Here is a 12730-nt window from a genome sequence, read left to right as displayed (position 1 = left end):
CCCTTCGATGGTAGACCTTTCAAAGCCAAGTAGCTTGGGGCTGGAGACCAGGGACGGCACTGGCCAAAACGGGGCACTGCAAGCCCCGTCACTCAAAGGAATCACTTCGATAGTCGTCTGGCTATTTGAAACACTTATTCCCCTTTTTTGTGTACCTCCGAATGGTTTCGAAGCAGGTTCTGTCTTCAGACAGGTGAAGAAAATGAATCTAAGCCAATCCGTAATCGCTTGCTGTAACAGTGATACAAAGATTGCTTTTGGTTTCTAGGGACCGACGCTCGATACTGGCTTAGGAGCAAAAATGCCTCCGCATGTCTAGCACATTTAATTTTGTTTCTCTTTTGAAGCATTCGCTTGTGCACTAGAATCCAGTGAGACAGAGAGTGGCATCGGTGGGCAATTCGCTGCGTAATATTTAAATTTAAATTGATCAGCTAACAACGGCCTTAAAGCTGCTATGGGGCGGAGGAGGAAACAGTAATTAGATATTGGACAATTGCAATATTAAGTGTTACCAGAAATCATTTTACAGGATATTACCTGGGACACGTTATGATAATTAAAACAATTAAAACAAATCTATGCAAATATTTGTTGGACTATCGGCACCGATCTTCCGTCTGCAGTCTCGGCACAGCACTCTGGCAGCAGTCACTGTGGGTTTTCCTATCGGATTCTTTGGCCCGGAAAAGCAATCACCAGCAGCGTCCACGGGCATTGGCGTCAAGGGTCTGCGTCATTTGGGGGCGCCCTGGGAGCAACGGCTGCAAGGAAGTTTCCGGCGCTGTCTGCAGCCATTGAATAGCTTTGCTACGTCCCATTTATTATGGCCCACTGCATCAACACTGCCCTCCAATAAATATCCAAAAATGGCCAAACGCATTGGCAACTCCATGGAACTCATACCAGCAGTGTGAAGCTTGAAGGCCTTGTTGCCCTGGCTGTACGCATTAAATCTGCCCACTTTGGGATTCATTTAAGGCTGCAATTTTGTGGCTACAAGAAACAAAATCAGTTTCCCTTCCCTCTCGAATCTATGCCAGGAAAGAGCACGAAAGTAACTAGCTTGCGTTCGATGTTGGGGTAACTCTTTTATGACATTCACATTCACATTAACATCTCGGACTAGAATGCACACGTCATCAGTGGCACAGCTTCACACATTTCCCCCTGCAATGAGCGGGGGCTATAGACACTGGATTCCCTTCATCCAAATGCCATTCTTGGGAGCCAGTTGCGAGGGGAAGCTGTGGCCTGTGGGGCCTACATTTAAAGGGATTCGCGATTTAAAGGATTCACACTCAGATTTGGGTGCAGTTCAGCGACCCTTTCGGATGCTTGCTTGAGGGGTTTTGGGGTTGTGGCGTTGTGGGGCTTCCCCTGGATAGCTTCCCTCCCGCCGACACTCTCGTGTGGCTTGGCTGGACTCCCTGCCAAGGGGCAATAGTCACATACGAACCGACATACTCGCATGTATGAATGTGAATACGTATGTACAGGAGTCACCGCCACCGGCACCGGCACCTACTACTCGTACTAGACCAACTGTGCTGCACGTGCATGCAATCAGCGGCGCGACAGAAAGGGCAGATGCCAGAGGCGGACGAGGAGGCCGCAAACGAGGGCAAATTAGTTGGAGAACTGCGCAGGATGGCGAAATTGCCGCCATAAATGCTCGCTTGGCGTGTGCCCCGCACAGGTCAAAGGGTGTGGGAACTAGGGGGGGGGGCGGGCAGCATTTGGCTCCTTCTCGCTTTGGATGATTGGGCCCCAGGGCGGAGGAGGAGCAGTGGGGCTACAGGAGGTCGCAGTCGTTGCAGGTCAATGCCATTTCGGGCCATTTGGCGGCCAATTGCAGCAGTTTCGCGTGAGGCGAGAAAACATTCAAGCAACAGAGAAACAGAGGAGCGGAGGGGCAGAGGAGCAGAGCAACGGGGCAACGGATCAATCGATTGAGGTTGGAGCTCCGATGGGGCTAGTTCCATGTCAGTTACCGGATTGCGATTCAATTTTTTGGAGGTTCACCTCTGCACCTTTTTGGTGCGTGTCTCCTCCGATCCCAGAGCTGAGAGGAGATACTTCCCACTGGATATTTATTCCCGCTCCTTGAGTTCATTTAATTCCCAAAGCTCTTGCCACTTCCTGCTTCTTCCATGGATGCTTTCCTGGGATTTCTTCCACTCCGAAATTCCGCTCAGAAGTTCCCATTTATTTCTGGCATTCTTTGAACCCCAAGATAATCCTTTATGCTGGAAATTACCCTTATCCTCGCGACTCTTGAGCTATTTTCAGTCCCGAGCTGCTCTTGGGCTGTGAGCTGGTGTACGTGTTCTCCATTCCGTAGCTCTGATGGAGAATAATCCGTGAGCCTGTTGCTCCATAGCGCTGGCCTGGCGTAGGAGGAGCAGCCCTCGTTAGGCTGGCAAACCTGACCCGAACAATGAGAAGAGATTGTGGCCCGCCCCACAAGCCGTTTTGCTCGTATTCCTAATCTGATGAATGGCAGCTCCATCTGCTCTATTCTGCTCTATTCTGCTCTGTTCTGCTCTGTTCCGGGCTGACATCTGCTCTCTCGAGTGGAACAAGCTGTGTAATGAATGCAGTTGGCAAAGTGCTTGCCGAGGCTTCCATGGTGACAGGTGGAAAATGGGCTACACAAGCCGCTCCTGGCTGCCCCTACTCCCCGCTCTCAGTTAGCTCTCTCATTTCGCTGAACTTTGCCATGATTGGGATGAATGAGGGAAGCTCAAAAGGGAAAGTTAGGGGGGCAAATGGGAATGCAAATGCAAATGGAAATGGGAATGGGATTATGAACGGGTTGTGGAGGGGAATGGGCACGCTGGGCCAGGTCGGAGCTTAAAGGCCCGTACATTAAATTGTGCGATCTCCTACTCCAGCCCTGTTCGAGTGTTCCCTTGCCGCGGCATCCCCTTGCTAGGGGGCTGACTGTACTCCTCCATGAGAGGGGCGAGTGCCAGCTACTGATCTTGATCTCTTACGCTCTCTCTCCCCGTTGCAGGTTCACCCTCTCGTACATCCTGCTCTGCTCGCTGGCGTGGTGTCTGTACTTCGTGGTGGACGGCGGATCGGAGGACTTCTGGCGGCCCATCTCCAGCTCGTTCTCGATGCTGTCCCTGATCACGATCATGGCGCTGTGCTTCACCCACTGGGACCTCTACAGGGAGCACCGGACGCTGACCTCGGCGGTCACCGCGATGCTGCTGTGCGGCGCCTCGCTGGCCTTCCTCACGTACACGGGCCGGGCCTTCAGTCCGCTGGGCCACTTCGCCATCTGCCTGGAGATCGTGCTGCTGATCTACACGGCCCTGCCCATGCCGCTGTGGGTGGGGGCGGTCATTGCCATCTTCTACTCGATCGCCTTCGAGCTCGTCTCCCACATGGTCATCGGGTGCAGTGCCATACACGGGGGGGCCGGAGCGGTGGACAGCAGCGACCCCAGCCACAAGATACTCATACTGCGGATCATGGCCCATCTGAGCGTGCACCTGGTGGGCGTGCACGTGCTCGTGATGAACCTGGTCCGGATGCGGGGCACCTTCATGAAGGTCGGACAGAATCTGCTCGTGCGCCGCCAGCTGGAGATGGAGAAGCAGCTCAAGGAGAAGATGATACACTCGGTGATGCCGCCCAAGGTGGCGGACATGCTGCTCAACGAGGGCGGCAGCGCCGGCCTGGACTCCGGCGGCATGCCCCCCGAGTCGCACTACATGCGGCCGCGGGCCTCCAACGACGTGAAGTCCCTGTTCCGGCCCTTCCACATGCACAGCATGGAGAACGTGAGCATCCTGTTCGCGGACATCGTCGGCTTCACTCGCATGTCCTCCACCAAGACGGCCGAGCAGCTGGTCGAGATCCTCAACGACCTGTTCGAGCGCTTCGACGACCTCTGCTCCCTGAGCGGCTGCGAGAAGATCTCCACCCTGGGCGACTGCTACTACTGCGTCTCCGGCTGCCCCGAGCCCCGTGCCGACCACGCCATCTGCTGCGTGGAGATGGGTCTCGGCATGATCGATGCCATGCGCTGCTTCGACGCCCAGCGCCACGAGGGCGTCAAGATGCGGGTCGGCGTCCACACCGGCACCGTTCTCTGCGGCATCGTTGGCACGCGCCGCGTCAAGTTCGACGTGTGGAGCAACGACGTCAGCCTGGCCAACAAGTGAGTACATGCTACATAGCCGGGAGTTAAGCTCCATTATAGCCATATACCTACAATATACTCGTATCTATTATAATCATTCACTCGAGCATGGGATGCCTTTATTAATTGCGTGGCTTAATGCGTGGTGGGGGACCAGCCAAAAGACATTCAAAATGGTTTTATTGTTGCTTAACTTACTTCTTAATTGCTACTTACTTTTAACCAACTTTCGAGGCTCAGAATGAGCCTGTATGACTCGAGATAAATTCTTCTAACTGCTCACTAAATATTAAGAGTATTGTTTGCTGCGCTTAATGTCCAAAGATGTCTCTCTCTCTCCTGAACGCGATATTGCACTAGCCAATCCCGCACAGCATCCACTTTTTTCCGCTTTTGATAACTACACGTTCTGCACTCGAGGATCAAACCAAGTCGAAGCATTCTTGTCTTAGTCCCCCAAGGAAAATTTGTTTTCGTTAAGTGACAACAAACAAAGATGGAAAAGTTCTAAGCCTCTTAAATGGCAGAGGCGATTCGTTGTTCCTGTTCCTGTTCTTCGTCCCTCGTATTCACAGAACGGGTCATTGTTTGCTTTCAGAATGGAGTCCTCGGGCAAGCCGGAGCAGGTTCACATCTCGCAGGAGACGTCGAGCTTTCTGGGCGACAACTACTACCTGGAGGAGGGCGAGGAGGTCTTCGGTGAGTGCTCAGTGCTTGGGTGTCCTCAGATCCTCAGATCCCCTGCTAACTGCCTTTCCCTTTTCGCCCTAGGTCACCGCACCTACTTCGTGGTGGGGCGCCGAAGCGACTTCTCCAGAACGAACAGCTTGAGTCCCAGCATGCCGGCCAATGCCATTGGGGGCAGCTCCCTGCTGCTGCCCGGTGGCCATGCCGGCTCCCTGTCGCAGAGCGCGACCAACATCTCGGCGGTGCAGCCGCAAGTGCCGCCCGCCTCGCCGGTGGGGCAGCTCTCCAACTCGCTGAACCCCTCGCCCGTGCTGTCCATCCGCCCGCGGCTCACCTCGCTGAGCATGAAGCTGCGCAAGAAGTCGCAGAGCCACAGCCGGGAGCGGGACATCGAGCGGGGCATCGGCATCATGCACCCGGCGGCCAGCGGCATACCGCCAGTCATTGTGGTGCGGGAGCGGCCGAAGATCATCATCACCACCAAGTCGCTGCCGGGCAGCCTCGACTCCGACGATCAGCCGTCCTCGCCCACTCCCCCACCTCCGCCACCGCCGCCCCCGCCACCGCCACCGGCCAAGAGCCGGCTGATGGTGTGGAAGGTGCCGCGCTTCCTCAAGCGCTTCGAGGAGCTGGCCAGTCGCGGCAGCTGCAGCGGCAGCGGCAGCCAAACTCAGCCAGAGAAGGAGGATCCCCAGTACCTGCAGCACCTCCATCATCCCCATGCCCTAGCCCATGGCCATCCGCCCGAGGAGACCCTGGCCTTCATGGATGTCGCTGCACAGAACGGGAACGGAACCGGAACCGGAACCGGCTGCGTCTATCAGCAGCTGCCCGTCCTGGTGGAGGCCACCTACAGCGGCAGCCGGCTGGGCCACCAGACCCTGGACATACCGTCCGCGTCCCGGCCCATGCTGCACCACGCGGCCACCTCCACGGCCCTGGCCAGCAGCGTGCTCCGCTCCCCAGAAGGACTCTCGGCCATGGCAGGCTCCAGCGCGGGGGGAGCGGGCTGCTGCTCGCCCGGACAGTACTCCATGTACGACGACATCATCGATGTGCGCTCCTACATCAGCCAGTCGCGCAGCGACATCTCGCCCTTCGGCCGCTCCGGCAGCTATCGGAGCCAGTGCGGCCGCCAGTCCACCAGCGGCGGCACTGTGCTCCCCATGGAGCAGTCGCCCCTGCCCCGGCCACGGGCCTCCACCCTGGCCACAGGCAGGCCACCGGTCGTCGGTACGGCTGGGGCTGGGACTGGGACTGGGACTGGGGTGGGGGCCACCATCGAACCCAGCACCTCCAGCACCAGTGGCAACGTCCAGCCCAGTCCCTGCTGCCTGCCCGCCCCGCTGGCCGGGGGCGGCCACTCGCGCAACTCGAGCATCTGTCCGTCGGCCACCTCGCGCAAGGATTCGGGCATCAAGAGCAACTCGCGCCGCTCCTCCATCCAGCAGCAGATCTACGCCCTCAACCAGTCGGCCATCAGCCAGCACCGCGTCTCCGGCTACTTCACCAGCTCCACCTCGAGCATCTCGAATTTGAATGACATGCAGGGCCTGCCCCTGCCCATGCCCCTCCCCCTGCCGCTGGGCATCCCGATGCCCATGGTGGTGCCGCAGCCGCCCCCGCCGGCGCTGCCGCTGCTGATGCAGCCGTGCTCCTCCCAGATGATGGGCGACCCGCTGGCCGCCTGCCTGCAGCAGCTGCGCAAGCAGTCGGACCTCCAGCTGATCCGCTGCGTGCGGGACAACGCCAGGTCGCAGCGGAGCTACCTGGTGAAGCCGCCGCTGCGCGGCTTCAGCCTGTACTTCAAGTCGCGCCAGCTGGAGCGCGACTTCCGCTCCAAGGCGCACCGGTTCGGGGCCGAGAACGAGACCGAGGGACCCCCCACACTGGCCACGCCCCGCTACAACACCTACATCGACATCTTCGTGGGCATCGCCGTCTACCTCTGCATCTCGGTGTCCCTCTTCCTGATGACCCAGAACACGGTCACGCCCAGCTTCCGGCTCTGGGTGACGCTCTTCTCCTGCTTCACGGCCATCCAGGTCTTCGCCCTCTTCCTGTTCACGCGGCAGATGTGTCGCCGGCATGGCACCGGCAGGGCCAGCAGCAGCAGCCGCTTCCGTCTACGCTCCAAGTCGACCACCAGCGAGGATATCGACGGGGATAGGGATGGAGATGGACGTGGACGTGGAGATGTTGAGGCGGGCCTGAGGAGGGGCGGCAGCAGGAGGGGGCCCCAGTTCCGGTCGTGTGCGGACCGCATCTTCGAGGCCATCTCCAGCTGGTATCCGTGGCACATATGCCTGGCCGTGCTGATGGCCATGCCCGTGCTGCTGATCATCGCCAACTTCCTGCTGCTGGACCTGGAGCAGCTGGAGGCCTTCGAGTACCACTACGGCTTCCTCATCTTCGTGTGCATTGTGCACTTCTGCAACTTCACGCAGCTCAACTGCTGGGTGCGCAACATCCTGGCCTTCATGGCCGCCCTGTGCTTCATCGGGATCGCCGTGTCGCAGCTGATGGTCTACTCGAGCCGCAGCGACCAGGCCGACTCGGAGGAGGAGGTGCAGTCTCAGGAGGAGGCAGGCAGCTCTGGCTCCGGCTCCTCGTACATCTTTGAGGAGATCAAGTGGTTCCACGACTACCACGTGGAGATCTACCTGGACCTGCTGCTCATCCTGGTGCTCGTGTGGTTCCTCAATCGCGAATTCGAGATCGGCTATCGGCTGACCTTCTACGGGAACGCGGTGGCCAACCAGGACAAGGTGCGCGTCCAGAACATGAAGAACCAGGCGGACATGCTGCTGCACAACATCATTCCCAAGCACGTGGCCGAGCACCTGAAGAACACGGCCAAGTACTCGGAGAACCACCACAACATCGCCATCATCTTCGCCTCCATCGTCAACTTCAACGAGATGTACGACGAGAGCTATCTGGGCGGCAAGGAGTTCCTGCGCGTCCTCAACGAGCTGATCGGGGACTTCGACGAGCTGCTGTCCCGTCCCGAGTTCCGGGCCGTCGAGAAGATCAAGACCATTGGGTCCACATTCATGGCAGCCAGCGGGCTGGATCCCTCGCACCGAGGCTCCGGCGATGAGCACATCCACACACTCATGGAGTTCTCCATTGCCATGCAGGAGGTGGTGGACGCCTTCAACAAGGATCTGCTCGAGTTCAACCTCATCCTGCGCATCGGCATGAACATTGGCGATGTGACGGCGGGAGTGATAGGCACCAGCAAGCTGTACTACGACATCTGGGGCGACGCCGTCAACGTGGCCTCGCGCATGGACTCCACGGGTCTGCCGAACCGCATCCAGGTGGGCAAGGACTGTCTGCCGTTCCTCACCGCTCGCTACGACTTCGAGCCCCGCGGCAGCGTTTATGTCAAGGGCAAGGACCACATGGAGGTCTTTCTCTACACGGATCGCCGCAAGAGCCAGCTTCCAGACGAGGCTCTGCCAGCGAGGCAGCAAGCACAGCTGGATGATGAGGATAAGCAGCAGCTGCAGCAGCAGCTAAAGGACAATGGGGGCGAGCGGGAGCAGGAGCAGGAGCATGAGCGTGAGCAGGATAAGAAGGAGGTTGAGGTTGATGATGATGATGATGAGGAGGAGGAGTTTCAGTCGAGCGAGACCACAACGCTCTTCAAGTCGCAGGAGTCAATACAGCCAAATGGCGGCAACTACTTCACGACGACGACAACGGCCACGGTAACGCTAACGTTAACGAGCCCGCCATCCTCCCCGACAGTGGAACCGTAGACAGTGACGAGCGCGGACGACTCTTGGCAGCAAGCACTTGAAAAATGGTTTCAAAATTGCATTTAATGAATCTACAAGGCCAAGGAAGCAGCAGCAGCAGGAGCAGAAGCAGAAGCAGGAGTGGTGTGGTGTGGTGTGGAATGAGCAGCTGCATGCCAAGAAGGAGCTTAGTCCAAGGGTGCTAACGTCAGACAAATGGCTGAAAGGGTTGGTGTTGGAGTTCGGTTTTCCAAATAGAAGAGCGCGGGGTGGGCAGGGGGGTTTTCGAACTGCGGGTTGGGGGTTTCCGGATAAAGAAGGACAAACCATGATTTTGTGATATGTATGTAACTAAAAGAATATGAATATGAATATGAATACGAGTATGTTGAATAGATAGAATCGATGGGATCGGATAAGGTTAAACGGTCCTTAAAAGTTGATATTGATTGATTGATTGATTATTGTTATTGTGCAGTCAGGGATCATGCATCAAGCTGATCAGGCTGGAGTTGGGGGTATGTTTCAAGCGATGGAGGATGGTCAGATGGTCAGATGGAAGATGTAGGGGGATGGGATGGATATCTTCGGATATGCATCGATGCGCCCATATAATATTATATTTAATTGTATTAGCAAGTTGTTTAGTCCTAAGCAAAAGCAGATCATACATCTGCAGCCCCAAACTATGTACATATGTAAATGCTCTTTCCCTCCTCCTGTCTGTAAGTTCTTTATTTTATTTTATTATTTTTTTTTGTTTTATCGTATCGCCTAGCATAATTACCGCTTGCTTAAGGGATGGAGCAGCTCTAATCTAAGCTAAACTAATAGAAATCCGTGGCTTTAAATGTTTTCGAAGAAGAGCGATACTCGTGTTAGCAAAATAGTTGTGGACTGTGTGTGCATACAGACTATGTGTAAATTCGATGTTTATTATAAATGTATCTACTAGTACTACGTAGGGAGTACACACTTATGTATAAGTACATATATATATGACATTTTTTTTTTGAAACAAACAAATGGATATTACCTGTATGTACTTGTTGTTGTTCATGTTGATCATAAATGGATATATATATAAATATATTTGTGTGTGTGTTTAAGCATATGTATTTATGCGTAGTTACTCACAAGTTATTTGAATGTGTCTCGCGATTAATTAGCCCATGCGCAACTGCAGCACAAAAGTATGCTACGGCAAGTGGAAGCAGCAGCACTGAATGGCACTGCTTGGCTGCTCGACTGCTTGCCCATGACACTCACGTAAACACACACACACACACACGCACTCGCACACCCACCAAAAGCTTTCACCTCTCTATCTCTATCCCACACACACACACACACAGACACACACAGACACAATCGTTTTATAAGTCTTTTGTATCATTCTTTTTATATAAACATCTTTTTGTGCAATGAACTTTTGCCACACTTGCTAACTGTAAACTTAAGGCAACTCAATTTCCGCTACGAAAACCAAAAAAAAATGGAAGCAGTGAAAAAATATACTACGAACAATTTTGGAGTATATTCATATGAAACCTATGGACCCTATTGTATTTTTATATAAACAAACAAGTATTTTCTACTAATTTATTGAACAAAACAAAAACAAAAACATAAAAACAAAAATCAAAAGAAATCGAAATCTAAAAACAAATGAAGAGTGTACTTTTTTCCTTGTCTTTTTGAAAAGTCTAAGTGTACATACATACATGATATACACATATTTATATTTATAATTGTATATTTTTTATAAAACAAAAGCGAAGAAAGCAAAAACGAATTATGAAAATGATATTTAAATGTGCGTGGACAGCGAAAGCGCGGCATTAGTTTTCCCCCACAGATCGTTTAGATCCAATTTACGATTCGTTGAAGTGTTTAAATGTTGTTGGAGGATACGATACACCCAGCCATAGCCATATATGAGTATCTATGTATATGTATATGTTTATGTATATTTATGTGTATGGAGCGTTGGCTGCGAGCCGCATCCTAATCCCATGTGTGTTTTAGCAAAAGATTTCAAAGAGTTTATCGAAATGTTATAGGCAAACCTACTAAGTGTGATGTGTAGAAATCAAAAATAAAAATTAGTAAAAGGCAGCAATATTATATTGCGTGTACTTAAAATATACTTCGTTTTATTTTCCGCGGGTCAAGGACATACAACTATACATACATATGTATGTACAGCGCAGCACAATGGGGCTTGTTAAATTAATAACTGAATAAGAGTTCAACACATATTTTCACAATAAACAAATTTTCAACTTAAAGCATAGCATCCAGCCCCGCCGAATCGAAAAATTCCTGTCCAACTCATATAAAACGAGAAGGAACGTGTGAGTCGCTTCTTCGGACGCGACTCTACTTTCATACCCGTACTCAGTCGGTATATAAATTAGTGAGCTTATGATTTATGTAGAATAGAATAGAAACACAATTACATCATCGTCATAGTGCATGAATTGGAAGGAATTTTCCGCGGTGCCGGAGACAGGCCTTATATTAATAATTTGGTTTATGTATAAAATTTTGTCAAAAACACGCAGAACGTGCTATCTCGAGTTTGTTCCAGTGTAGACGCCACTTCTGAGTTATTGAGTTTACTATCGATGGGTAACTCATGTCTGTGTAAAAAGGCTATAAAATAACAAATGTATTTAAGCAAGCAGAAATTTCTTGTTTGTGGGTGCCGTGGAGCTGGAGGACGACAATGCACACCGCAATATTAGATAGATCCGATCCTGTGAGACAGAAATGTAATCAACATGCTTCTTATCTCCTTATAAATTAAAAAAACGAGTACCGGGTATAACATCCATAAATACTAATATTCATATAATCTGTATTCATTCGACTGAATAAATTAAATTTAATTTGTGTTCATTATTAAACTTTTGTAGCTGGCTTGCACTTGTTTTCATTCCATTTTTAATGTGTGTGTGTTTGTGTTTGGACGACGAAAGATAGAATAATTACCATCGGTTGCTTTTCTAGTGTCTATCGGCTTGTCTTTTTTCCGAACTGGGTAGCGGTCTCGGCATGTCTTATTATCGTTTCCATACAATTATCATCCCTGATTCGGTCGACGGAAAATTTAGCGCGTCTGAGTACATACTAGGCTTTAAGAATGGAATGAAAAATTTGTTCCGTCTGCAGCAGTGATGCCACGTCAACCTCCAGATGGCTTTTTATACCCGTACTCAGAAAAGAGTTAAGGGGTATATTGTGTTTGTGGTAAAAATGGATGTGTGCAACGCAGAGAAGGAAACGTTTCCGACCCCATAAAGTATATATATTCTTGATCAGCATCAATAGCCGAGTCGATGTAGCCATGTCTGTCTATCCGTCTCGATGAGCGCCAAGATCTCAGAGACTATAAGAGCTAGGGTTTTCAGACTCATGTGATATCACAATGCAACAAGTGTATTTCCAAATTTCGCCCCGCCCCCTTCCGCCACAACAAAGGACGAAAATATGTGGCAAGCTACAATTTTAGAGATACAATAAAAGTTAAAGCGCAGAATCGTAGAGAATGACCATATCTACCAGATTGCCGAATCTGAATCAGATCGGATCAAATTTATAGCCATAGAATGAAGAAATTAATTTTCAGTTTCTTCCCCCGCCTCCTTCAGCAAAAGACCCGCTACTCATTCTCTTTCTCAATCGCTCACTCTGCCTCGTTATGTATGCGAGCGCCCACTAGCGGAGGAGATGTAGAATCTAAATGGTACATGTATAATATACATGTTAGATGTAAAATATACATTGTAGATCTATATGTAGATAACAGATGTAGCAAAAAAAATTTAATATGTAAAATTTTTTTATTCAATTCTAAAATTCTAAAAAATCATAAGCTCAAAAATGTATATACTGACTGAGTACGGGTATAAGTAGAGTCGCGTCCCCAGAAGCGATTCACACGTTCCTTCTCGTCTTTAATTTTTTTTAATCTTATTTTTTTCATGTTTTTTTTCAGAGGTAGTGCTTCTATTTTTCACATAACTTAAATATCTATATCTGGTTTCATAGAACTTTGCAGTTCTGAAAAGCTGACAAATGCAGCTACAAATCCGACCAGACACTTTGTAGCTGCAGCTTAACGTCCCGA

At 51.3% G+C, this 12730-nt stretch overlaps 1 protein-coding gene across 2 annotated transcripts in view; it reads left to right on the top strand.

Moving 5' to 3' along the window:
- Positions 1-8969, top strand: part of LOC111070424 (adenylate cyclase type 9) — a 49065-nt gene extending 40096 nt beyond the window's left edge. For both annotated transcript variants that reach the window (XM_022360943.2, XM_022360944.2), the window contains 3 exons: positions 3020-4177; positions 4758-4858; positions 4931-8969. In XM_022360943.2, coding sequence (XP_022216635.2) covers positions 3020-4177; positions 4758-4858; positions 4931-8616 — 4945 coding nt within the window. In that variant the 3' untranslated portion in view covers positions 8617-8969. The remainder of the gene's footprint in view (positions 1-3019; positions 4178-4757; positions 4859-4930) is intronic.
- Positions 8970-12730: the final 3761 nt, after the last annotated feature.

This window comes from Drosophila obscura, unplaced genomic scaffold (assembly GCF_018151105.1).
Source record: "Drosophila obscura isolate BZ-5 IFL unplaced genomic scaffold, ASM1815110v1 contig_96, whole genome shotgun sequence".
Taxonomy (NCBI): Eukaryota; Metazoa; Arthropoda; class Insecta; order Diptera; family Drosophilidae; genus Drosophila; species Drosophila obscura.
The sequence above is the reverse complement of the archived record's forward strand: the minus strand, read 5'-3'. Positions and strand labels throughout refer to the sequence as shown.